Source organism: Chaetura pelagica, unplaced genomic scaffold (genome assembly GCF_000747805.2).
Source record: "Chaetura pelagica isolate M959 unplaced genomic scaffold, ChaPel_1.0 scaffold418, whole genome shotgun sequence".
Classification (NCBI taxonomy): Eukaryota; Metazoa; Chordata; class Aves; order Apodiformes; family Apodidae; genus Chaetura; species Chaetura pelagica.
The window spans coordinates 251,961-279,434 of NW_009954232.1; the positions used below are offsets into that span (position 1 = coordinate 251,961).

The 27,474-nt window shown below is 40.6% G+C and overlaps 1 protein-coding gene across 1 annotated transcript in view; it reads left to right on the plus strand.

Moving 5' to 3' along the window:
* RSU1 (Ras suppressor protein 1) overlaps positions 1-27,474 on the plus strand; it is a 100,724-nt gene that overhangs the window by 1,045 nt on the left and 72,205 nt on the right. The window contains exons 2-7 of the mRNA XM_010003616.1: positions 7,744-7,807; positions 8,481-8,531; positions 22,530-22,650; positions 24,061-24,179; positions 25,664-25,746; positions 26,018-26,132. Coding sequence (XP_010001918.1) covers positions 7,744-7,807; positions 8,481-8,531; positions 22,530-22,650; positions 24,061-24,179; positions 25,664-25,746; positions 26,018-26,132 — 553 coding nt within the window. The remainder of the gene's footprint in view (positions 1-7,743; positions 7,808-8,480; positions 8,532-22,529; positions 22,651-24,060; positions 24,180-25,663; positions 25,747-26,017; positions 26,133-27,474) is intronic.

Sequence of the window (27,474 nt, forward strand, 5' to 3'; positions counted from 1 at the left end):
CGGGCAGCCGCTTCCCGGCTGCCGCCCCAGCCCCGTCCGTGCCGGGGATGCGCTGCAGCTTGAGGCGGAGGGGTTGGTGGGCAGGGGAAGCACTGCTTCCACCTCCTGACAGCTCCAGGAGATCCCTTCTCCGCAGCAGCAGAGAGACCGGGTGGGGAGCAGGGGCCCCTCCGCTCCTTCCCATCACCTCTGCCCTGCCTGCACCCGGGGCCTTCTCTGGCTCTCACTGCTGTGATTCTGGAGCTGGGGTGGTGGGGAGACTTGGCCTCCTGTCCGTCCTTGCTTCTTCCTCCTACTGAAGCAAAAACACCAGCTCCCCTGGTTTTTTGAAAGGGATGGGGTGATGTGAACCTGCAGCTATGTGTGGCAGGTTCCTGAAGGGGAGACAGTAAAGCAGCACTGACTTGCAGGCACAGCACTGTCATGCTTTGCACATTGCATGGTTGCATGTGCTTCCAGAATTGTGATGGGTTGTTGTTCCTGCTGTGTTGCATTTGCTGTAACTCATTTACAGCAAGTGCAGCATTCCAATAACAATATATGGTTACGGTTCTGGAGAACACATAAATGAAGAGCAAGGCAGGTTTTGCTTTGGCTTTGCCTGAGAGTTCATATGATGTTGTGGTACAGCTGATACACAGTGAGCTAAAGTGACTGGCTGCAGTTTGCCACAGGCTAAAATTTTCCAGAATACATTATATAATGAGAAAAAAGCAAAATCTAAACCAGTCAACATACTTGAATCTCTAACTGTTTTAGCTCTTTACTGTTTGTTAAACTTGACAGCAACCAGGAACAACTATATGTAACTTGGGGAAGTGTCTGGCCCTCTACCAAGTCACCATTGTCAACAGAGTCAGGAGTACACCAAAGGATCTTCAGCTGCATGAATAAAGGATGAAGACTAAATAACAGTTTTCTGCTTAAGTCTTCATCCATTACTGATTCTTTCACTGCTTCTGAGTTGTGTGTGGCATTTCGGGATGATTACCTTGTAAAGCCCATATATATATGAATCTTCCCTGCATTTCTGTTGGGTGAACAGTTGAGACAAGGCAGTGTTTAGCTCACATTAACTACAAATCCATTTTCAGAACTATGCTTGTCCCTTTCAGATAAACTAATGTATAAGGGTATGGGGTAGCAACAGACAACAGTTGCTTTTGATAAGTAGACTTGGTGCCTGCTGTCCACACAAAGACACATAATTAATTAGCCCACTTTGGTCTTCCAGGTAGGGAAAAAACCAGTAATGGTGAAGCAGATCAGTAATGCTAAAATAAAAACAAGCTTTTCTTGTACAAAGACTTCGCGTTTGCTGTGCAGGTGGGGTCAGGGACCACAGTGTGGGACACCAGGGTCCAGTGGTCCCTGTTCCAATTTGCTTATTAGGCATCTGAAGCTGCTTTGGCAGTGAGCTCCCCATATGGACTGTAGACTTGGGGTATCCTAGTTACGCTGCATCAGGGAAGTCTGTGTGCAGATATTCTAGGTTCACCTTGTGTAACTTGATTTACTGTGGGGATTTGTGGCCTTCTCCAATTTGAGATGGAGGTTAGGGGAGGGGGATGTGATGACTGATTTCCATTCAGTTAATTGGGAATGCTGACCTGCTTCAGGGTAGGGAAGATCTGCAGAGGGATCTGGACAGGCTTGATCAATGCGCTGAGGCCAATGGCATGAGTTTCAATAAGGCCAAATGTTGGGTACTGGACATCGGCCACAACAACCCCCAGCAGCGCTACAGGCTTGGGGGACAGAGTGGCTAGAAGGCTGCCCAGCAAAGAGGGCCCTGGGGGTGCTGATTGACAGCTGGATGAACATGAGCCATCAGTGTGCCCAGGTGGCCAAGAAGGCCAACACCATCCTGGCCTGCATCAGGAATAGTGTGACCAGCAGGACCAGGGAGGTGATCCTGCCCCTCTACTCGGCCCTGGTGAGGCTGCACCTCAAGCACTGAGTGCAGTTTTGGGCACTGCTGCCCCAGCCCCGTCCGTGCCAGGGATGTGCTGCAGCTTGAGGTGGAAGGGGCTTGGGGAGGGGTTCTTGGGCAGGGGAAGCGCTGCTTCCACCTCCTGACAGCTCCAGGAGATCCCTCCTCCACAGCAGCAGAGAGACTGGGTGGGGAGCGGGGGCCCCTCTGCTCTTTCCCATCACCTCTGCCCTGCCTGGACCCTGGGCCTTCCCTGGCTCTCACTGCTGTTATTCTGGAACTGGAGTGGTGGGGAGACTTGGCCTCCTGTCCATCCTTGCTTCTCTCTCCGACTGAAGCAAAAACACCATCCAAATGTGAGCACATCTATGCTATAGTTGTGCATCCACATATGGATAGTTTTAAAAAATGTCTTTCCCTGTGGAAGTGATCTAATGTGGGGGGGGTTTTAATTCGATATTGTGAAGTGAACAGATCATGTTTTTTACGAAAGCACCTGTACGGACAGGTAGTGGTAGAGAGCATTGACAGACATCCTGTGGGACGAACAGCTGGGTTCAGCAAGTGGAGCATAGTGTGCCTTTCTCCTAGCCTGATGGTTAGGGCCTTTATTGGTAGGAGGACTTTAAACAGCCATCAACAATTGTGGAATTGTTCTTGGAGTAGGGGTTAATCTCTAATCTTTCATTTCTGTATCTTTAAGTGATTGACATGGGAAAGCTGTGGATTAAGGAATTATTTTGCCCAAATAACTTGAGACATCTGCTGCTCTGTAGTCTAGTTGTCAGGAAAGGAATATTGGATTAAATCCTATTTACTGTGTAAGTGTTAATTTGCTCTCACTATCATTCCATCTGTAAGCTATTCATATTTTACGTAAAGTACATGCTTGCATGGTAAGAATTAACATGCATAGAATTTTTTATCAGAAAGTTAGTGTTGATATAATTGTCTGCTCCTAAAATAACCAAAGCACAGAAGATGGAGAAACAGGCTATTTGTAATTCATTTTGTAGGATACTGTAATGCTCATCCTGCATTAACTTCCTCTGTTGGGACAGACAGTGTCTTATCTTGGTTCAGCAAGGTCTCTGCAGTCTTCCTGGTTTAGATTGGGTTTTTTTCTATTTAATAAAAAATTAAGTCTTGTCATACAAATATTTTATGTAAAACTAACTTAATGTGCATGGCGCTGGTATGTGAAAAGGCTTGACATTAGGGCCAAAGGAGATGAGTTTAAATGATCCATTCCAGCTGGGGAGGGACTGTTTACAAGGGCTTGCAGCAAAAGGACAAGGGGTAATGGATTAAAAATGGAAGAGGGCAGATTTAGATTAGGCATTAGGTAAAAATTCTTTACCATAAGGGTGATGAGACACTGACATAGATTTCCCAGGGAGACTGTGGCTTTCCTCTCCTTGGAGATGTTCAAGGCCAGGTTGGATGGGGCTCTGAGCAACTTGATCTAGTGGGAGGTGTCCTTGTCCATGACAGGGGGGCTGGATCTAGATGATCTTTAAGGTCTCTTCCAGTCCAAACCATTCTATGATAATGAAAAATTGTAATTACTGTGTGAGCAAAGTGCTCTGGCAAACAATAGTATCCTGTCCCTCAAAGGTCTGTGTGCATATTTGGTGTATTCTTGAAATAAAAATAACTTATTGCATGTATGCTGATTAATGTTAACAAAGCATCTGAGATTTGAAGTCCTCAAGGAGCTGCTGCTTAGTGTCTAGGAGCTTCTCCACTGGTGTTACAGTTGGAGTCATTCCCTGAGGGAATCATGGTGCCCTTGGAGTGTCGGGAGACCAGCACTTGGGGTGAATCATCTGACCTGTTGAGTGGTCCTTGTTGAGTCCTGCTAGTTACATTTAGCTCCTCTGCCTATGTCCAAAGCAAGATGGCCCCACTGCCCCCCCTTCTGCCTTCTAGATGTTACTCAGGGATGTTAATTAGTTACTTAAGGCAGATGTCTTTATCAGAAGAGCTTACGGTTTAGTAGTCATGCAGAACTGACTTTATATATAGGATGAGGAAAAACACAGTCAGCTCTTCCCACAGCACAGTCCTTTTCACAGGAGCAGGCAAGTGGCAATGTACCGGGACACTTGGTGTTTCCAGAGGCTGGTTGTTTCACGCAGGTCAGTGAGCAAATTCCCCTCCTTGTAAGGAATGACTAAATGCCACTTTATATTTAGGCTCCTTAAAATGCTTGCAGATGTGTCTCTGAACTGGTAGTAGCTTTGGACCTTTCAAGATTGAAAATCTTTTTGTCTAGCTGTGGCTTAAAGGCTGCTGAAAGTAGCCCACAGCACAGATGAGGAAACCTTTTCTCTTTTCAAAGTGATATCAGAATGTTCCTTTTTTGTTCTTTTTAAAGATGTCAGCCTGCTTTGCAGGTCAAGAATGCAATAGGATTCATCGTCAAACATCAGGATTGAATGAGATACTGGAGTTTCAGACAAGGTGTCTAGGCTTCCATCAAGTTTGGACAGTAAAGTCCAGATTGAAGTGTCTTTGGTCTAGTGATTTTGGTCTTGAAATTTTATGTTAGGACTTGGTTCTATTCTGTATAGACATGTGAGAAGAAACTCTTCTAGAGGAATACTTGGTTGAAGAAGACAGAAATGGGAGAAATACAGAGAGGAAGTAGTGAGAATAGTGCTTGTCAGCTTGTGTTGTTAAAGGCCATTAGTACATGTGGCTTGACAGTTTAGTCAGCAGATTACTTTTAAAAACTAAATACGTACAGAACATTTGGAGTTTGTGCAGAAGACCGGAGTCTCCAGCCCCAAAGCTTAATTGCCCTTCAGTAAGCATCCTCACTTCCTGTGTATTGAAATGATGAAGGAAGGGTTTGCCATATGCACGCATATGGATTAAATCAGGGTCTGTCTCTGTTCTATATTAGGAAAACATTTCCTTTTCTTATTCCTTCCTTTGTTAATTTAATTTGTAAGTGATTCAGAGCAGGTACTTGCATATGTGCTGCTGTCTAGCACTTAGTGCACTTCAGTGACTTCATACTTCTGTGGTGCAAGGAAGTTGCATGTAAATGGTGTTTCCTCATAGGTGGCTTCTTGCAGGAATTGTAAGTATTATTTACGATGTTTTTTCTTTTAAATATTGAATTACATTTTGAGTGCAGAAACAGAAAATCCTAAACACTTCTTTTAGTCTGTTTGAGTTCTGATTTGTATGTTTTAAATGGGAGTTTCACTTTGCAATGCATGGGGGGAGGGGAAGCAGGACTGCTTAAAGAGTTTATTTTCACAATCTTGGTCCTGTCTAGCCTTAGTGTTACCAAATAATAATTCATAGAAGTCATATCCTCTTCATAGAATAGGTGGTTCATAGGCAGAAAAGAACTGAGGAAGGCTTATCATATTGGTGGATGTATGAACTAAATTTGAGCCTTTCCTCATGCAGTTTCTCAAGTCAGTCTAGCTGCTTATTAAAAGGCACCTGATGGGAATTGCTGGTTTTAGGGTGATGAAGTTCATTATGGACTCATAACAAAGAAAAGAACAGATTATCTTAATTTTGGATTATGTTCTGAAGCTGGCAAAGCTCTATGAAAAACTGGAATGAACTAGTCAAGACCGTAAAAGTATGGTGACAGCTTCAGTCTTGGTTCTGCTTTGATAAACCAAAGGAAGCATCAACTTCCAAGGAAAAAAAATAAATAGTGCAAACCTTTGCTTAGAACTCACTCTGTGCCTGGCTGCACAGTTTGACATTCCAAGTCCCTGCACCTGCAGCTGATGGGTGTTGCAGACCTTTGTCTGACAGCAGCAAGCAGGGTTCCCACCAGTTGCCTGTCATGCTTGTAATGAGATGCTGGCATTTTAGTATGGAGGTGAGGCGGTCGTAGTTGGTTTTGTTACATCCCTTTAGTTCAACTTGTCTGCTTTAAAAACAAAGTGAGGTGGAAGCAACTTTGCATGGTATCAAAAACAATAATGGATTTTATTTAAATAAAACCAACAACAACAAATTAAGCACATTTTTTACTTTCCCATGCTACTGTAATGGGAAAGGCAGTGAAGAAGCTTTGAAATGTTCCTGTACTCCAGATCTTCAAGAACAAAGCTGGAATGCTATTTCCTGGCTCTGGTGCCAGCAGCCAGAGCCCTGCTCTTTATCCTTAAAGGCATTCTTTGGTATCCTTGAAGCACAGAGCTGCCTGACACACAGTCATCATGACTTGTAAAGGCATGGTGATGTAGCTAGTCTTCATCATTGCCATCCTGGGAGGACTGAGAGTACAAAGCTGGGGGAATTCTTTGGTACATGTTGTGTGCTTTTTGCTGCCTTTTTGATAACCTAGGATTTGAACAGTTGAGGCTTGCGGAAGATACTTGGTTAATTGGACCCTTGCTGTATTGGCTTATGGAGTAAAAGGAGGCAAAGGGCCCTCTTGGTCAGGAGGGCATTATGTGGATAGGGCATTTGAGTTGCAGTGTGGAAGACTGCAGTGTGTGGGGTAGGAGGAAACAGGCTAGGGCAGAGTAGGTGACTCCACTGACAGGTAGGAAAATAATTTTTTCTTATCGTTTACAGTGGAGCAAGGCTAATTTCTTGCTGATGCTGGTAAGTCTAGGCAAAGCCTCAGAGCTCTGGTTTCTTAAGTGAAATGCAGGAAAAGATGTTTTTTTCTGGCATTGTTGATGTCAGCTTGGATCTGGCAGTGGTCTAGATTAAGTTGCTTTGGAGCTGGAGATGTCAGACTAGAGCACGTCTCACCTCAGGATGCGAACTGGTAGGGCTGCCCTTCTGGTGGTGTGTTCTTGATAGTCAGACTTGAATATCAAGGACCCATGAAAAATTTACTTTTTCTCTTAAAATACCCAAACCAAGAGTAATAAATGCATAAAGAGTGTTTAGGTTTGTTTTCAATGTTGTATCTACCTCCAGCTGCTTCTCTCATTTTTTTGGTCTAAATTTTATTCACATATTTAACTATATGTGTAAGTCATCAGTAGGGTTAAATGGTTGCTTATAGTTCAGATGCTGATGTACCTTTTATGTTTTTAAACCTTAGAACTCTGTGGAGGCCACTGCTCTTATCTACTGTTTTTTCTATAATGTTCTCACAGACTTTCTATGGGCTTATTCTGTCCAGGCAGTACTTGGAGAGCTTGTATTTTAGGAGAAATTCAGGGTGGGTACACTGTTTCTTCCTTTCTCCTCCCTGTCTTTCCTTCCTCCTCCACAATCTGCAATTGCACAGGCAACTGTGGTGATCACTTTGTGATCTGTTCCTGCCTTTCTGGCCTGTTTCTGCCTGTGTGACTGCTTTCATTTTAGGTTATATTTGCCTGTGGTAAGTCATGAGCTTTCAAGGGTTAGCTGCAGCAGATGATTGCTGTATCACTAAGTAAAAGCTTTCCAGCCTTTTTTCCTCTAACTAGCCATTCAGTAAGTATTGATTAACATGGCCACTTTTCACACATGCTCACCAAAATATCTTCATTCCCTGAGGCACCAAGACCCCAGTGGGCTGTCTCTGAGCTAATGTTAGTGATGTTTGTTGCTTGAGGAGAGCTCTAAGGCATGAGAGATACAGCACCACAGCTGTCCTTCAGGCATTAAAAGTTCCCAGCTGCTTTGGGGGGGCAGAAAGATAGTTTCTATAGCTGTTTTGAAGAAGCTATACTGGAAGTAAGGAAAAGATGTAGGGGAGGTAAAATATCTCAGTTTTTTTAGTTCCAGTAAAATTCAACATACTTCTTACTGGGAAGATGTTTGAGAATTCCTTTAAGGTGTGAGTTTCACCTCTTGACTATTTAACATATTTTTCTGATCAGCTGCTGTTACCAGTTGTGGGCTATGGAGCTTCCAGGGAAAGTGATGGTGGTGTGGAGGATGGAAGTAGGCAAGAAGAAATGTAAAGGATGAAGAAGTGTAAAGGGGGAGTGCTGGTCTCTGTAGCTGCCCTGTGCCCCACACTCACTTGTTCAATAAGGTGGAATGTGAGTGGCTTTGATCAATCAGATCATTCAGTTAATTTGAGTTAATATTGCATATTGTCCGTGTTGTCCCCTGGCCATTTGCCACACTGCAGCAGTGCTAGTCTGCTGTTGCACTTTGTGGATGTGAGGCTGTAAATGCAGCCTTTGGTACTTAGGACTTAAATCTAGCAGTGACTTGAAAATGAATTGGAAACATGTAGAAATGTAATTGCTTGTGTGGTGTGTGTTCTATTGGGATAAATGTTGGAGTATCTGTCAGTTTTCCCTTGGCAAGGATTCAAAGGGTAGAAATGAAAGGTGTTTGTGTGCCCAGAACCAGACCTCTGCTAGGAAGCACCAGGACTTTCTGCTCAAGTTGTGTTTGCTGCAGAATCAGAAAAGTGAAGTAAAGAGACAGACAAGAGTGCCTGACTATGTCCTTAACTCTTGAGCTTGTTTTGTTATTGTGGCAGTGTACATGAATCTGGAGTTACTGGAGTGGAGATAATAACTTGCCCCTTTTTTAGCTGGAATAGATAGAAACTCTCAGCTGCCTTGTCCATAAACTAATTTATTTCTCTCTTCATTTGCAGTTACCTTGTCTCATATCACACAGCTGGTTCTGAGTCACAACAAGCTTACAAGTAAGTAAACTCCTGGTTTTGGGCTTCATTACAGGCAACTGAGTAATACTGAAAAGCTGACACCACTCGTTTGATTTTATTTTATCTTTTAAATAGAGCACAAAGTCTCTGTTAAGAGTGCTTCTTAGTGAAGCACTTTATTAAAATAAAGAAAATGAGGATGTCACACAGCCATGTTTAACATGCCTTTCCAACTTCAATAGAGATCTGCCACTTACTGGAAGATGTGTAGTTCTCAGTCTTGTTACCAGTTCAGCCAAAAATCCGTTCCCTACCTTGGCCCTTGAAGTCCTTAAAGAAATGAGGTCTTCTGAATTTTTTAACTGTATCAGAAATTATACAGTTTACCTTTTAGTAGATGGATCCACAACCTCCCTGAGTAACCTGTTTTAGTGCCTCCCCACCCTCTCAGTGAAGAATTTCTTTCTAATATCCAATCCAAATCTACGCTATGTCTGCTTAAAACCATTACCCCTTGTCCTGTCACTACATGCCCTTCAAAAGGTCCCTTTCCAGCTTTCTTGTAGGCCCCCTTCAGGAACAAGAAGACTGCAATAAGGTCTCCCTGGAGCTTCCTCTTCTCCAGGCTTAAAACTTCAACACTCTCAGCCTGTCTTCATAAAAGAGGTGTTTCAGCCCTCTGATCATCTTCATGGCCCTCCTTTGGGGTCTCTCCAGGAGGTCCGTGTCCTTCTTATGTTGGAGATCCCACAGCTTGAGATGCTTAGAGAGGCTAGGCAGTTAATTGTATCGAGCCACTTCACCTTTCTCTACATCTCCTGGTGTGTTGTGGGCACCTTGAGATAGAAGTTCATTCTGCTCAACTCTTACCTAGTGCTTGTGGCTGGACCACTCATGCCAAGTTGGGTACATGCTGCTGCCAGGCGGAACTTCTCTCTTCTGCTGATTGTTTGCTCTGGTGTGTTCTACCTGAATGTCTGCTTAGCTGGCACAAGAATGAAACAAGTTGTAAGCATTACTTTTGGTAAACTTTACTCTTCTTTCTCTGGGATTTGTAAAAACTACAACTTTGAAAGCTAACAGACTTCCAAGGACTTAACCAACTCCTCCATGTGACACCTTACAAATCTTAAACATAGTTAAAGGGTGAGTTCAGCTGAACACACAACTTGCTGGACAGGTAGCAGATACCTGCCTTGCTCTGAGGAAGAGAAGACAGGCAGAAACTTCTGCAAGGAGACTTGAATGGACGTAAACTTGGCTGTCTGAGAACTGAGCCTGAGGAGGGTGATGTGCTTCAGCATGAGAACCAGAATTAAAAGATAAGTAGCTAACCCATGTCCTAGCTGTGAGTCTTATTTGCAGACTTGAATAGCGGAGCAAGAAGATAGTGTGATTGGAGGTGTCCAAGAAGAACATGTTCGGGTTGACTTGAACTATTCAAGAAAAATCCACAGTACACCATTTGTTTGAAGCATCTTTAGTTTTCAAAATACCAGTTTAAGGATTGCCATTAATCTAAATTTATATTATATTAAATCTCAAGTTTTAATTACTTATTATTTTCTGAAGTAGCCCTTAGATCAGCACGCTGCAGGTGTATCTGTTGTCTCAGACAAAGGATTCTGTCAGCCTTTCTAATTGGTATGTTTGGATTTCTTTTATGGGAAGGTAAAACTGCTGCTTCTCCTGCAAAGTAGCTCACTAAGTCTGAAACTTACTGTTTTTCACAAATTGCTGTAGACATTTAAATAGTCAGCACACACTTTCAAAAGGCTAAATTTCAAGTTCATATTACCATACTTGACACTGTTGACCTAATCTTTTAAGCTATGTAATTAATTGTCTTAGCAGATAGTTCTTAAAATGACTAGAAAGCTGGTGGCAATGACACTTGACATGCTACACTAAGGTCATATTAGCATCTTCTACTAGTTTTCTGCCATTTAATTGAGTGGTCTGCTTACTTTTTTTCCTGCTGTTTAGAGTAAATATGTCCATCTGGAAGAATAAATACATGTAAAAACTGGATGTGCATATTTTTATGTAACCATAGTTTGTTTTTTTTTTTGCCAGCAAACTATTAAAAGTAAGTAAAGTTTCATTAGCAACTATGAGGACTGCACTATTAAGTCCATCATACTGCTTAGAATATTTTTTTGGCATTTTTTTTGTTAATATTTTCAGTATGCCATTCATACTGCTGGTGCTTGTGCATTTACATATCTAAGTGATTCATCATCAGAAATACTCATCCACATTGATTTTTCTGGAGAATACTAGGCTGGATTTTTTTCAGCTGTCTGGTGCTGTGCTAATGGAAGAGTCTTGAACTGGCTGCTTCTGCTCTGTGTAACTTCTAAAACAGTTGAGTCGGCTTGATGAGAACTTCTTGTGATTAAAAATCAGAACCAAACTCTAGGGGATGCTAAATAGCTGTGGTTCTGCAGTCTTGTTGAACTGTGTAATTGACAAACCTGGGATGATTCCACTCTGGGGTCTCCTGTGACAATCCAGTAGAAAGTAGAGGGAGAAAGTGAGTGCATTTTTTCTTAACGTAATGTAGGCATTTGGGCCAGTGACCCCATATATTATACTGCAAGTTTTTCGTTCTGTCATTTAGTGCCTTAGAACCTTCTATCTGGAACACAGCTGAGAAGCAAAATTAAAGATAGACTTGCATAGCTTGCATAGGTTTTCTGAGCCTGACCCAGTTGTCTTTTGAATCCCTTGACTAATATAAAATATAAATAGAATAGAAGTTCTGACAAATGTTCCTCAAACTTACAGAAATTAGCAGCTGAATTAGAGATTCGCCCTTCACTGTGGTGGATTAATTTGGATAGATGTGACTGAGTTGTCTTTGTAAGTTTTTGGTGACTGTAACAGTTATTTGACTTGCCTATCTGAGGTGATTAATTGATGTTGTTACTACTTGGGAAATCTCTTCAGAGATTCTATCTTTTGTGTCATTATCTGGTTGTACCTGGAGTTCAGGTATGTTTCTCCTACCAGTGCAAATACTGGTATTATATATTTTGTCCATTAGAGGTCACTGTTTAAATATCTTTAGCAGTTTTTTTTGTGGTAAGAGCTTCTCGTGGTAGCAGTTCAGCCTGCCTGGTACATAGTGGTGGACTGCAGCTTAGTTTTTGCTGTTCTCCTCGGTCTCCTTAACCCCAGGTGATCCCGTACTCATCAGTTTTACAGCATTCTTATGTTGCCTTTACATTTTCTCAAAAGTTGTCTGCTATTCATGGGTCACTCCAAATAGTTTTCCATCCTTTTACTCTCATGCTCCGATTCCTTGCCCAATATTACTAAATGTCTGAATGATGAGAGATCTGGAACAGCTGTTTTTTTTTCTCAAACCTCCCCTTTTTACCTGATGTTGTGTTCTCTGTCTGCCTTTCCTCTGAGCTGCTGTATTATACTGTCCTCTGTTCTTTTCACTGCTTCTTCCTTGATACTCAAGTGTAATTCTTCACTGATCGTTAACCCTTTCCATTTTGTGAAGTGATCCACTAGCTTTTTAGCTGCAGGTTTCTATTTCCACACCTGAATTTTGTTTCTGAGTTTACTGTCTGATCCTGTCAGAATACCTGTGTCATTGCTCGTGTTCTTTTGACAGCCACATGGTCACCCTTCATCATCCTTGCACATTTTGTCATCTTCCAGCCAAGCAGTTCAAAAAACTTTTCTCTTTCTTTGTTGTTTTTTTTGGTTGTTGTTTTTTGTTTGTTTTTTTTGCTGCTTGCACAGCTTACTGCTTCTTTGCTCTAACATCTCCTTCTAAATTGTCTCGCTCTCTGTGCATGACCAGCACAGAAGCCTTTTCCCTTCATTGCTGTTAACCCTCTTGACTTTGTCCTTGATCTTATTTAACATGGTGCTAAACTCCCTTGGTGTCATTTTTATATTAGGACCTGTCCTTTGTAAGTCACCTTTCTGGCTGTAGTGTGTATCTAGATGTATTGGAGGTAGTCCAAAAACAGCAACACCGCATCTGTCTGCCCTGAATTTCTTCCCAGTAGAGCTGCTTTGTCTTCTCCAGACTGTCAGAATGTGTTGTGGTGTCTCCCACTGGCATTGTCTGACACTTTGCATTTTACCTGGTGTCAGATTGTTTCTATTGCAAACTTGCTGACTTCAGGAGAGAACTAGATGCCCATATACTCTTTACTCTTTGTTGCTTCTGGTATTCTTCTCTACTTTGCTTCTGCCTCTACTTTCTTCTGGTAAGTCATTCCGCACTGTTGTACTGACGTGATACACCCCAAAATGGTGCGAGTAAGCTGTCTGCATAATGAAACTCGGGTTGAATCCAAAGCACGAGACTGTGGCCTCTCAACTGTGCTTGGGAGGGGTGCTTTATATTTATTGTAAAGCTTTTGTTTTTGTTGTATTTTTTTAATTTGTTTTTACTTCCTATTTCTGGTACAGAGATCTCTGAAAGAAACTATCTTTATAAATGCAGTGCATAGGGGGACATGAGAAGGAGAGAAAAGGAGATCCCTATACATATGCCTTACTAAGTTTGTGACATCTGAGTTCTGCACAAATACCTTGTTAGTGTTTTTCTCTTCTCCCTGAAAAAAAATCCAAACCTTTGGTTCTGAAAAAGTACTCATCTTTTGGGTCCTGGGGATGGCCTTCGCCTGTGCCTTTAAGAGTTCTTTGAAGTATGACCAACCTTCCTGGGCCCTTTGCCCTTCAGGACTGTCTACTAAGGGACAGCCTCAACCATGCTCTGAAACAAGCCAGTCTGCCCTTTGGAAGTCCAGGATGGCAGTTCTGCTGCCCCCCTATTTGCTTCTCCACTAATTGAGAACTCTTATTTTGTGATCACTCTGCCCAAGATGTCCTCCAGCCTTTACATCCAGCACAAGACCTTCTCTGTAAATAAGCAGCAGGTCCAGCAGGGCACTTTCCCTAGTTGGCTCCCTCACCAGCTGTGTCAGGAAGTTGTCTTCCACACAGTCCAGGAACCTCCGGGACTGTTCCCTCTCTGCTGTGTTACTTTTCCAGCAGACATCCGGGAAGCTGAAGTCCCCCACAAGAACAAGGGCTAGCTATTGCAACACCCCTGCCAACTGCTTACAGAATATTTCATCAGCCTCTACATCCTGATTGGGGATCTGTAATGAACTCCCACCATGATGTCTGCCTTATTGGCTTTGCCCTTGATTCTTACCTATAAAAACTCCACACTGTCATTCACAACATTAAGTTCTGTGCATTCAAATCTATCCCTTACATAGAGGGCCACTCCACCACCTCTCCTTCCTTTTCTATCCCTTCTGAAAAGTTGGTAACCAACAATTACAGCACTTCAGGTGTATGAGTCTTCCCACCACATTTCTGTGATGGCAACTATATAACAGTTTTCTTGCTGTACACTGGCCTCCAGGTCCTCTGTTTATTGCCTATGCTGCATGCATTGGTGTAGATGCACTTCAGCTGGGCTGATTGTCCTGTCCCTTTTTTGGGGGTAGAAGCCCTGATTCTTATCTGACCACACTCAGATGCTCCATGGTTACCTGTCTATCACTAACCCTTGTGTCTTTGCTGCCACATGGGTCACTGTCCCCTACCTCCATTGAGACAGCAGACCCTAGGACCTTGCTAGGATGCTTAGCCACAAGCACTGGCATGCAGCTCCCAGGCTCCTCTCTAGTAAGCCTGGTTTCATCCTCATTCCCTTCAAACCTAGTTTAAAGTTCTTTCAATGAGCCCTGCTAACTCTTGTCCCAGGATCCTTCTTCCCCTTTGGGTTAGGCTTTCACCACTTGTTGCCAGCATGCCTAGTGTCCTGTAGATCAACCCATGATTGAAGAAACCAAAGTCCTGACAGTTACACCAGTCTCAGAGCCAGGAGTTAATCTTTTGGCTCTTCCTGTTTATCCTTTCATGAATCCCTGCAACTGATGGGATAGAGGAGGGCACCGCTTGTGCTCTTGTTCCTTTAGCCAGCCTTCCCAGGGTCCTGAAGTCTCGCTTCATTCCCCTTGGACTTCTGGTAGCTACCTCATTACTGCCTACCTGAAATATCACTAACAGGTAGTAATTCAAGAACTTAACTAGGGTTAGGGAGTTTTCTTCATACAACCTTAATCCACACTCCAGGGAAGCAGCCGACTTCCCTAATTTGTGGAAATGTGGTTTCTCTTGTTTAGGAGGAATACCTGCTGTTGCTGGAACTGAACTGTAGTCAGCTGCAACCTGAGATGAGCTAACATAGAGGTGCAGGGAGCTCTCCCATACAGACTTGAAGTGGCTTTAAGTTCTGGGTATAGGGTGCCCAAACAAGGGGCAAGTTTAATTCATTCCCAGGTCTGGGGGCTGGAACAAGAACATAATGTGGAAGCACTTGTGTTAGCTTCGCTTTTGAGCAGTTTTTACTGCATCCTCTTCCTGTGTGTGTTTAGAGGACAGGCTGGTGGCTCTGATAAGCAGCATCAGCATGGCAGTCTGTGATGCTTGAGTGGGGATGAGAGTCAGTTGATCCAAACAGCAGTGAAAAATAGTCTTATGGGAGTTCTTAGAAACCTTTTAGTAGTATAAAAAGTGTAAACTACTAATGCTGTCCAAGACAATAAACTGAAATAATGGTCTGTTTGTTACTTAGTGAAAGGTGGTTTTGTAAACAAGCACTGCTGAAGTACATGAGTAAATTCCTGAGGAAGAGGCTGCAGTGACGTTGGTCTGTGAGGGGTAGTCTATAGTATCTGTTCAGGACCTGAAGCTCAGGGCATCTTTGGTTAGTCCCTCTTGTAAACTGCAGAATAGACTGAAGTAAAGAGAATACTGAGGGAGGGGAAGGTGAACAGCTAGTTTGCTTTAACTAAAGTTGGCTGCTCTGCAGTAGTGTGAAACTCTGAAAAGATCATGCTTAAACAACTTAAACACCTGAATGAGACTTACTGAGATTTGGTGAGACTATTTGAAGTTGCTTTTGGTGGAAGCCTGATAATATTTTTCTTAACCATCCCCTGGAGTTGAAATATCAACATATACAGATAATCTGACACATAACAAGGGAAGGTAGCCTGTGTTCTTCAACTTTTTGCATGTGTACCACCTGTTGGTTTTTTTTTTCTCTTGACATGAAATAGTGAGTTCAGCATAAGTTCAGCATCTTGGCTGAACTGTGCACTCATCATGAATTGAGTTATTGGAGCTGAAGATGCTGTTGTCCACTACAGTACATGCATGTCATGCTGTTTCTAAAAACTTGGTTAATGCCCTGTTTTCCTCAAAGTTATTTGTAGAAATGAAGGAGCATATTCACATCTGTATTTTTATGCCCATCCTCACTTGAACAGTACTGTTCCTTACTGCTGTAAAAAAGCTAACAAACATCAGATTTTTGTGAGCCATTTTGGTGTGGTTTCAGTCCTTTGCTGTTAGGTGTTTTATTGTCAACCTAGTAGTCTCTTCCTAACCTCAACCCCTGGTTTCTAGTATTTCTTTTCAAATTTTGAATTGCATCTTAAGCCTTTTTCTCAGGGAAGAACCCATTTGTCCTTTGTCTTCACTAGATGTCACCTGATTCCCAGTCTTTTCTCAGCCTTTCTTCTTAGACTCTAGTTTCTAAATTAAACAGTTTATTGATAAATTGCTTTGTTAGCACACTAGCATATCAGTGAGCTGTAGTATAATTTAAACATGTTCATAAGAACATTTTCTTAATTGCTGTACTTCTGTGGATAATTACAAAAAAGAACTATGCTGGTTTCTGGAAAGAGCTGAAAATTAAGGAGACAAGTTTGATTGTAATGTTTTCAGTGTGAGGAAGGTTAGTATCCAGCTTTGGTAGGGGAGGGCAAAAGGAGAAACTTGAACTACATAATGTGTATATTAAGCACTGTGTGCTTCACTTGGGATCAGAATTCTCTCCAGTGAACTGCCAAGTATGATATCAGCATCCCTATGAATATTTAAAACTAAAGCTGTTGTGTTCTCTCTCTGCTAATTCCTCTTTCATCTTGGTGAAGCTGACTGCTTCTTTCTCAGCACCACAGAACTCTTGTCAAATTAATCTAAACATGACTCCCAACTCTACGAGTACAGTTATATTGGATGTACAGAACACATTATATATTTATTATTGTAAATTCTTCCTCCCCCATGAAATGTAACATTTCATGTCTTTATGACCTTTACTCTAAGGGCTCCTTACTCATGAAGAGTTTCTGTTGACAGTAACTGGATTAGAAAGAGTCTGCAGAACAGGGTTTATTACATTGTGTAGCCCACAGGATTTATTTTAGGCTTAAGAAGTAGGTGCTTCCTCTTAGCAAGAAAACCTTACCTGGGATCTACAATGGAGTGATAGCACTCTCAGAGGACTGTATCTAGTTCTCTTTATTCTGTGTGACTCCTGACCAGTTTTTAAGTGGAACAGTTTAATTAGAAACTGGCATAGTCTTATAAAATCTCTTTTCTGACAAGTAGTGCTTTTTTAATAGCTCTTCTGGATAAATATTCCCTTAGAACCTGGAAAGGTTTGGAGTACTACTGAATGTCATGTTCCTAGGTACTGTGAAATAATTTAATTAACTAAACATTCTGAAAAAGCAGGGATGCTGTATCTTCCAAGTTTCTAAAGATGTGAATGCCAAAATAAAACTAATCATATTTTAAAGAATTAAAATTCTTATTTCACTTGATGTCTAATTCAAAAGTCACTAAATTCAGTGGGAGGTTTGTTGTAGCCTTTGAATTGTTTGTTGAGGACCTGTATGAATAAACAGGTATTGCAGATACCATTTTCCAGGCAGCAGTGGGACAGTGTTTATTTTGATCATCAGTGTTAAGGTATAAATGAAGTGAAATGTTTAACTCAGTTTACATACCATATATTCCTCTCATGGAGACTTACATTTTTACTAGATAGTTTCACTTGTCCAGTCAGGTAGTTTATTGATGCTTGTCATGTCTTTCAGCTGAGGATTCGTGTTGTTTTCTGGTGCTTCATGGAAACTTGTAAGAGAAATAATCCTGGAGATTATCTGCAGAAATAGAGAGTTTCTGGAGCCTGTGTGTTTTCAACTGAATGAAAGGTCTTGTCACTGCAAAGTGGAACTGGATGGGAAAAAATGCACATCCTTCTCTTCCATTTTCTGTGTTCTTCCTCCTTTGTCAGAGGTTGGATGTGGAAAAGGAGCTGGATCCAGATGTCAGTTTTAGGTAGTGGTCTGAGAACCACTTGACTTCCTGCTTTATGAGAAAGGGTTTCATCTGAGACACTTAACTCCTAGCTGCTTGAAGTGGTTTAAATGTTCCTAGCACTTTGTGCTGCCTGATAGCTGGTGCCAGTAAAGGGTCCCTTCAGACCATTATCTGTTTTCCAACAGAGGGCAGCATCAGACCTCTAGTAAAGATAGATGTCTGGTGTTGGCTTCTGGCTCTTGATCTGGAGAGAGAACCAAGGTCCAGATCCAGGATACTTGGGTGTGGAGTTATATAGGCATTGAACAGTAGCATTTAATCCTTCTTACATGTGTTTGGGAAATCATACCAAAACTTTGGAACAACCACTGCTTATGTAGGAATAAAATGTAATAACTTGCCTTAAGTGGAAGTCTGCTCTGATGAGAATATATTTTAGTGCCTAAAAAGTTACTGCTACTAACTTTAGGGCAAAAATCCCTATATTGCTTTTAAATGCTTTGAAGTATAACAAATTGCCAATCCTTATTTCCAGGAGCACGATCAAAGTCCTCATATTCTTTAGTGTGCAGCCTTGTAGACCCTCTCACTCTCAACCCAGCTCTTGAGATCAAGCTGAAGTCTCTAGCTGTCATAGTGGAAACACTGTGTGCGTTTTCCAGTATTGAACAAGGAAAAGGAAGCTGTTCCTGGTCTTGTGAAATGAGATTTAATATGAATGGGGCTTCATGATGTGACTGAAACATCACAGGGGAATGCAAAGGCTTTGGGCTGCTGAATTTTACTAGCATTTGCTGAGGGGGAGTTTAGTTGTTAATGACACTGGGCAGCAGATGGTCTTAGAAGAGTTGTTAAGACGCTGTGGATCGTACTGTAAATATGTGGGTGAGTGGAACCAGGATGCTGACAGTTCACTCTTTACAGCTCATCATGAGAAGGTGACTCGCGTGGAATTTGGTATTGCCAGAACATGCATTTCTTGGTATTTGGCAGTGTGCTATCTATCTGGGAAGAATTTTGTGAATTAGCAGTGGGATAGTAGTCAGGGTGCACTTAGTCATGTGAAGTTGAGGAGAGAGAAAAGCATGTGCTTAATCAGCCTTGCTTGACCACTGCTGATCTTTAGACCTGAAGGCACTGAACCTGTGTGGTTTAGTTACAAGAGCAGTACAGGAGCTAATTTCGGTGTTCTGATTTTCTTTGAATTCAAGAGAGCGTTCATCCCTATTACAAATGAAATTGTTGAACCAGAAAATGAGCTGTTACAATAAAAAGTCCTTTCTCCCCTACAACAAGTCTGGTCTTGACCTAGTGTTCTGTTTTTCCTTCTCATGAAATACCTCCAGCCTATCCATCCAAACAAAAATATTCAGTTGTGGATTGGAGCTTTTTATTTTGATTTAGTAGGGTGAGACAAACAGTATGTTATTAAAATCTTTTGCTAAATTTTTAGCCTTTTTCTCACTTCAACCTGCTTACCCTTGCAGCTTTTAGTATGGCTTGAAGAAAGTAATGATGTAAAGTAACCTAAGTGTGATTCGCAACACAAAATGCAGTATGTGGGAATTATACAGATATGTCAGAAACTTAGCAGACAGTGTGCAAGGACACAGCTCCTATTGTTCACTAGGGACACTTTACTCACACTTGTGCCCTGGCAAATGAAAATGAGATTTAAAATCTCTGATAAACCAGCTGTCCTGGTTTGAGCCAGGATGAAGCCAATTTTTCTTTTTACTGATTTTTTTTTTTTCCTTCAGTAAGCTTTCTTGTAACTAGCAACAGTGTGTTTTGCTAGGCTGATAAGACAGTGGAATGTTTTTCTAACTACTGAGGCTTCAAGGCCGCACCTGCACTCTGCCGGCTCAGACACTATGGGGAGATCTGTGACCCCCCCGTAGGAGGCTGAGTTAGATGGACAGCAAAATTGGCCAAAGATATTCCATTCCATATATCTACGTAAGCTCAGAGGAAGGTCAGAGATCACAGAAGACAACTTCCTTTTTTTCTTCTCCCCTCTCTTCCGTCCATGGCCGGTGTCCGGGGAGGACTCTGTTCATCCATCACCGTCGACCCTTAAGCTCGAGCTCTCCTGACCCCCATAACTCTCTGCTCTTTCTCCAGTAGCAGCTCCGGGATTCCTCGGGACTCTTCCCAGTTCAGGGAAGTGCTGTGTGAGTTGCTGGGGTGGGGGGAGGCGAGAGGTTTTTGCCCATACCTGAATATATCTGTATATAATTGTATATATTTTCTTGTATCATTCATTAGTGTTTTAATTAAAGCTGTGTAGTTTAGTTTTCAATCCAGCCAAGTCTCTCTCCTTTTCTCTCTCTCCTTCCCTACCTGGGTGGGGGGGGAGGGGATCGAGAGCATTGTTGTCAGACCTGAGTCAAACGGTGACACCAGCCAATGGAAGTTGAGTTTTTGCCCTATGTTTGCACGTAGGATGAGCAGGTAGAATTTGAGACTCCTCAACTGCATAAGAATTCATTGAAACTAGGGAATCTCTTGATGCTGTGATCTTCAGTGCGAGTGCAATCTTCATGAACAAATCTCTGGAAGCAATTTTTCTTCCTTTTTTTCCTGGGTGTTTCCTTTTCCTGAGTAGTTTAATGGATTTTTTAAATTATTCTGTGTTTGGTTGTTTTTTTCCTAATTAAGATGGCTTTTCAACCTTCTTCCTTGATATGATTCTTCCTCTCTCCAGAGTCTCCAAGCTTAAGTCAGAAGTGAGATACAAGCTTAAAAATTCCACTGTGAATAGGACTGAATGTAAGGTACCTGTTAGCCATCACTGGTTCAGCTGAAATGCACATTAGGTATTGCTGGCTGCCCTCCTGTGAGGGGAGCACTAAGAAATGGTCTCTGTAGTTTGACAGCTTCTGTGGTCCAGCCTCTGAACAAGATCAAGGAAGTTTCATGGGCTTCCTATCTTTGCAGTGATTGTATTGTCCTTGGTGTAATATGTACTTTTTTAGTTGGCTTTGAGAAATTTCAGTGTCTTTGATAACCACTTCTTAATTTCATTGTTGTCTTGTGATGGTGTTCAACCTGAATAATTGAAATACAGAATTGACACATAGGCAGTCAAGATGATGGTAGGTTTGTTAAGTTTGGCCTCCTGAATGTCAGGCCCTTGTTTCAGTATTCCCACAGCAGAGCTCTGCATTACATTTAGCATGACTTTTAATGTTAAGTTTCACTCTCTCTCCCCTGCTCTCTTCCCTCCCCCCACCCCCCCCCGGAGAGTGTAATCTTTTATACTGTCAAAAAGGCCAAACCTTTCATACCAAATTTTTATTTTACACATCAACCGTGTGACTCCAGGAGAATTGTATTTGGTCTCTCCATTGTTTAGCCTTTGACTAAACTAAAATCTTGATTTGCTAGTGCTTCTGATTTCTAGGCTTGCACAAACATAGTATCTGAGAAGAGCAGAAGCGTGGTTTGCCAGTCCATTGCATCTCGTCAAAGTCAAATTATAAAGTCTTTTCTGAAAGGAAAACATTTTAATACTGGTAATTGCTGTTCTGGTGATATATTGAGGCTGGAAACAGCTGAATGATGTCAATTAAAATTAGCAGTTAACTTCTGCTAGGGAATATTTTAAAACAACAGTGGTAGTACATTATCCCTTATTTTCTGAAGGCACATAATTCTTGCCATCATTGAGTGACAGATAAGCATGGACCAGTTTGAAAATACTGCAAAAGGAAGGCTTTTAAATGTTCAGATGTTCAGTGCTTTAATGACTTTATAAAAAAAAGTCTGCTAAAAGTCTCCTGCAATGAATGTGGTCCTCAACAGTAATATTTATGTAGTGTCATCAGTGTTTGTTAGGGATCCCGTTATTGTTCACAATGTAATTAGAATTATAATCTAGTAAATGTGACATAGTATAATGCTCTGCTTTATAAACATTATTGACTCCATTTTAAGGCTGAGATTGCCTCATGCCAACAAATAAAAGAAAATCATGGCCTCATAAAAGCCTCTAATTATTTAGATGTGCACTCTGTGGGTTACTGATGCAAGGTTGAGACTAAACTACAGTGAATATTGAACACAGGTGCAAGCTTCAGTGCAGGTGATTTGCCAATCTCTCTTTATGTAAAACTCAGCTGCCTGCTTAAGTCTCACTGAGTTTAAAGGGGAATAGATGCAAATCTGAATTGCTTTTTCAGCTCATTTACACAGGTATATAGATGTTGTGCTTTTGCCTTACTTTTTCAGTTTCTAGATATTAACCAGATACTGATTTGTTGGTAATACAATGAGGCCATTTATGTGTATTGATTAGTTAGTTATTCAGTCATGCAAAGTGACTGAAAATGGGCTTTACCAGACAGCTAATCTCTTAGGGCTGAACATCACTAAAAATGAGGTTTTATTTCTTCTTTGCTGTTAAATACCTTTAATGAAACTAATGTCTTGATGTAACTGCTTGTATCATTTACTTTTTCAACTCAAATGAAGAAATGGTCAGAGTGTCTTATATTCTGCTCTTCTGAGCCCTGTGTGTGTGCTACGCGACCTCACACAGTGGCCTGCTTCTTTTTCTTAGCTTATGAGAGCATTTGTTGTCCTTGTGTCTCTTTGCAATGGTCTTTGTTAGTCAAAATATTTTTAATTACTGGTAGTAACTTTCTGAAGATTACAAAGTGACTGCTCTTGGCAATGAGAACAGGTTCCAGGTAGGAGGCTTTTTTGATGCAAACTCTGCTTTTATTGCAATAGCTATTAGATTCTGTCCCTACTGTCAGCCAGTGTACAACCAGAGCAAAGGACAGGTGCTAGTAGAGCATCTGTAGTCTCTGTATCTTGCTCCAATTGCAGTCTCTCACTGTGGAAACTTTCCCACAGCTGTGCCAGCAAACATCGCAGACCTGAGAAACATAGAAGTGCTCAACTTCTTCAACAACCAGATTGAGGAGCTGCCTACACAGATTAGCAGCCTTCAGAAGCTCAAACACCTGAATCTTGGGTGCGTATCTTAATGCAAAAATTTGTTGCAATAGAGGTATGGTCAAACGTTGTCACAGCTGCACCTGGAACTTCTTTTTGTTGTTAAAAGTTTATTTTGGAAAGTGTGTGTGAGGATGACTTGGCAATTATGGCTTCAGAGTGTTTAGCTAGCATCCTAGATAATCGTATAACTAAAAGTGATCAAGCACTTACTCTGGTGCACTGATAACCATTTTAGGAAAACAGCAACTCACATTCATCTAAAACTGAAGTAAAACTTAACAATTTTTGAATTTTACTTCCCTAGCAACTGTCTCTTAATTCTGTGATTGCTGTGTAAGAGCCAGACTCCATTTTCTGTTTGGTTTTGTTTGTTTATATTGTTGTGGGATTTTTGTAATTTTTTTCTTTTTGTTCTTGTTTTTTTGTTTATTCATTTTGTTGTGTTTTATTTTTTTAAAAAAAAGAATGCTAATTTGCCATGTTAATTTAGGACTTCAATTCCAAAGTTCCAAATTTGGGATTAAAGACATTTCAATTTGTATTAGAACTGTAAAAGGAATTTTTTACATGTGGTCTGTATTTAATACAAAGGGCTGATGTTGACTAAATCTGAGCCAGAGGCATTCCTATTAAGTTTTCAGATATTATATTCCAGTAGGATTGGTGCTACATTGTAGTAACTACAATTGCAGAAGGATTTCTTCATTTATTAAGAAAATAAATGTAAAGCACCGAATCTTTTTAAAACTAACTAGGCATATTATAGTGTAACTTACTTACAAAAGCACTGGTAGGGGTAAGCTTTAGCTTTATAGGCTTCTTGTAGAAATAATGTTTGTATTTTATACAATCAAACTTCTGAATACTGTAACTTGAGTATTTTTTACTATTTTAAACACCAAATTAATTTTGTCTAGGCTCCATGTATCCTGCTTCAAATACTTTTGTAAAGTGCTGATACTGAATTGCATTTTGAACTGTTGGAATGCCAATAAATGTTTTAATGATAATCTGTCTTCTCTAGTCTTTATTTGGTCACTTTAGATCTCTAGAATGCCTTAATATCTGTTTGAATCTGGAATTGCTTTTCAGAGAAAATGCTAATTTATGAACAAGATTCTATATGTATAGCAGTGTGGCATCTCTCTCCTTTGTGCTTCATGTTTCAAGTGTGGCTGTTGACATAACAGACAGGATCCCTTACAAGTGCATTAGTTTTGGACATACTTAAGGTAGTGAGAGATAAAAAAAGGTCTGCATCACAAAAGGCTTCCACAGTTATCTTGTAGCATCAACCCCTTTGCAAAACAAAAGGGAAGCTTAGTATAGATTACACTTTTTGAAATTAAACTCTCATTGCCTGTATTATTCCTACTAGTTGAAGTGAATACTGATGTTACATTATTTTTTCCCTCTTTACCTACAGCATGAACAGGTTGAACACCTTGCCAAGGGGATTTGGCTCTTTACCAGCTCTGGAGGTTCTTGACTTGACTTATAACAACTTAAATGAAAATTCTCTACCAGGAAATTTCTTCTACCTGAGTAAGAAACTCTTCTAAAAACTCGATAAATCTTCATGATATGATGCTTTGCTTTCTGCAGTTGAAATGTGTTTGATGGAGATCAAACTCCAACTGAATTTTTCTGATATTTATGTTTTTCTTTGAGTATCTCTTGAATATTTCTACATAGCTCAACAATATTTATCACTGATATACAGTCACCTGACACCATTGGACACGAGAAGACTTGATTAGTAATTGTATATCATTTTTATTCTGAGAAATGTTCCTTCGGGTGCCATACGCAGTTTAAACTTCATGAAAGCTTGCAAGCCTCAGGAGAAAGTAAACTGCTTTGCAAGGCAACTGTTGACTCTAGAAATAACTGTGTTCCTGAGGGTTCATTACTGAAATAGTTTTAACAGCATGTGGATGTTGAAGTGTCCAGTGTATTAAAAAATATGCTAAGGTTACAAAGCTTGGCACAGAAATGGTAGAACTAAGCTGACCTTTGCATGTTCAATACACACACTCATGTTAAAATAAAGGGCATTGTAGTGCATATGTGCAGAAGGTATTCATCATGGTTGCATTGTGAGTTCTGGTACTTTTTGGATTTCAGTGACTCTGCTACCTTACTGATCTTTTCTGTGTACTGTGATGATGTGGCATCAGAATCAGTGCATTTCAACAGCAGGTGTGACAGGCAAAGGAAGGGGAGCAAGTGTTGCTGTCTGAGAGATTTTGTGATAGTAACCTGGCAGAGGGAAGTTTTTAGGTCAGCATTATTAAAAGTGGTTACATACAATGAAATGAAGAGAGGAGGAGGTGTAAACTGCTTAAGACAAATGGGATCTCCTCTTTGGTGGAGAGGAGAGGTTTTGCTGACCTGCCTGACCTCCTGCTGCTGCACCCAGCAGTTCATTGTGAGTCTCAATTTTAATTTTTTTTTTTCTCAACAGATGCTTACAGCTACATGGTTGTGCTGGGTCATCTCTTTTTCTGTGTATTTCATAGAGACCAACCATGGAAATTACAAATGATACAATTTGAGTTTTCTGTATTGCTCTTTTTTAAGGTCTCTTTCCTAGTTTTAAGCTATGCTTTCTGTAGAGCTTAATATAGGTGTGCATTTGTCCCAAAAACTTGGGTGATTTTTTTTTTAATGTTTGTTTAGGATGCAAATTGATGTAATAAATAAGAATTGGGGGTACTGAAGAGTAATGACTGAATTCTGACAGCTGAGCATTGAGTTTATATGCCAGAACCCACCAGAGTCTACTGTTGTAGAAATTGTTAATTGTGCAGGTCCTTTTGAATATAGATATTTTCCTGAACTCACCAACAATACAATAAGCCAGTAAATCTAAGTTTGACCTGCTTGTTATTATTGTGAGCCCTGGGTATGTCAAAGGCTTTTCACCACGTCAGGATTATTAATCAAACCTGACTCCCTTTATCGATTAGACCTCAAATGGTTGGGTTATATGCCACGCTGTTTATATATTGCTATTTAATTTGCAGCCACTCTGCGTGCACTCTATCTAAGTGACAACGATTTTGAAATCCTGCCGCCAGATATTGGGAAGCTCACAAAGTTGCAGATAGTAAGTAATTTATCTAAATTCTTGGAAAATCAATTCACTTTCGCAACACTTGTAGGAATAGAAGCTAGTCAATTTGAGGAGTAGTAGGGTATGCTTGCAGGAATAGACCGCTACACCTGGAACTGTTTTTTGTTTGCCAGCAGACACTTGTAAATAAATTGGAAGAACTGAGAGTTTAGTGGAAGGATGGGGGGCAGAGGGTGTAGAGTTGTGTGTTAGACTGCTTTATGGTAGCCAAAAATTGTTCTGACTACTTTATATTCACTCTTAGCTGAGTCTTAGAGACAATGACCTGGTATCACTGCCTAAAGAAATTGGTGAGCTCACTCAGCTTAAGGAACTTCATATCCAGGGAAATCGTCTCACTGTGCTGCCCCCAGAACTAGGTAAGATTATGGATATAATTTGTTTATTTGACAATAATAATGATAATGATCCGCACTGCTTCCTCTACAATGAAACCAGCTATTAAGCTCTAGGAAAGTATTATACTTAAGTCATCGTTGCTGCTAATATTTACTTTTTCCTCAGAAACATTCCTACAGTATATGTGGGAGGGGCCAGTGGATGTGTGTTTGGTTTTTAATTTTTTACACATCACATTTTCTTTTTATATTACTACACCTGACTGCCAATCTGTGTATAGCATCTTGCTTTATGTAACATATCAAAAATATTGGGCTGCAAAGCTGTTCTTTTCTCTGGCTGGGTTTTGAGAACACTATATGGATCAGCCAAAGTTATGCTATGCAAAAATTGTAGAAGTAAAAGTGGGTTTTTTGTGACCATTCCTGTAACTATGAAAGTTTGATCAACTAGAGTAAACTATAGCTAAATTAGAAGAAACCAGCTCTGTTTCAGTAGCCTGCCTTTCTTAGTGAGTTGACTGTTTTTTCACTTAAAGCAGTGGACCTGGTTTATGTACTTTGAATTTGTGATACTGGCTATACTATCATGACAAGCGGCATCTTTCAACCTATAATGTAATTTTTCTTTGAAATTTAAGTATTAATTTTACTGAATTTGTATTGCAGTATTCCATTTTATGTCAGGGGCATTAAGTTCAGCAGAAGTTGTTACTGGTTGTCCCAAGCCAGAATTCAGTTTCAGATCTTTCTTAAAGATTGCCATAAAATATTTTGTTGGGAACAATGTAGCTGTTATCAATTACCTGTTCTTGAAACATCTGTTATGCAAGGTTTATTCTATCTTTCTTGTTATTGTGGGCTGTATATAGGGAAGCTTCTCTGTTTCTGCTAGTATTTTCCAAATAATAGTTACCAAAACTCAGAAAGATGGTGACTGAAGTTAGCATGAAAAACAAAATTATTTGTTGATGTAAGAACTTCATTCAACCCTTTAGAGAGTGTGGTAGCTGTGTGCATAAATGTGACAGTCTGCAATGCATGTTTTTTTTTTTATAGAGGAAAGTAGTTTTTTTTCAATGAGGTGGGGGAAGATGTTTGTTTGACTCTTACTTGTTTACCCACCATGGGATTTTTTGCCTTAATGCTGCACATTATATGATGCTGATGTTTTTTATTGTTTTGTTGTTTTTTTTCTCACTGGTAGATGAAGTTGCTCTCACGTCCTTAATTTCGGATGTTTATTCCTTGACACAAGTATATTTCTTTAGCTTTTTGTCCCTTTCAACAGCAGAAACATTTCAGAAGCATATGGTATCGGTAAATGTATTTTTGTGTAGCTTCCTAAATCATAGCCCCATTT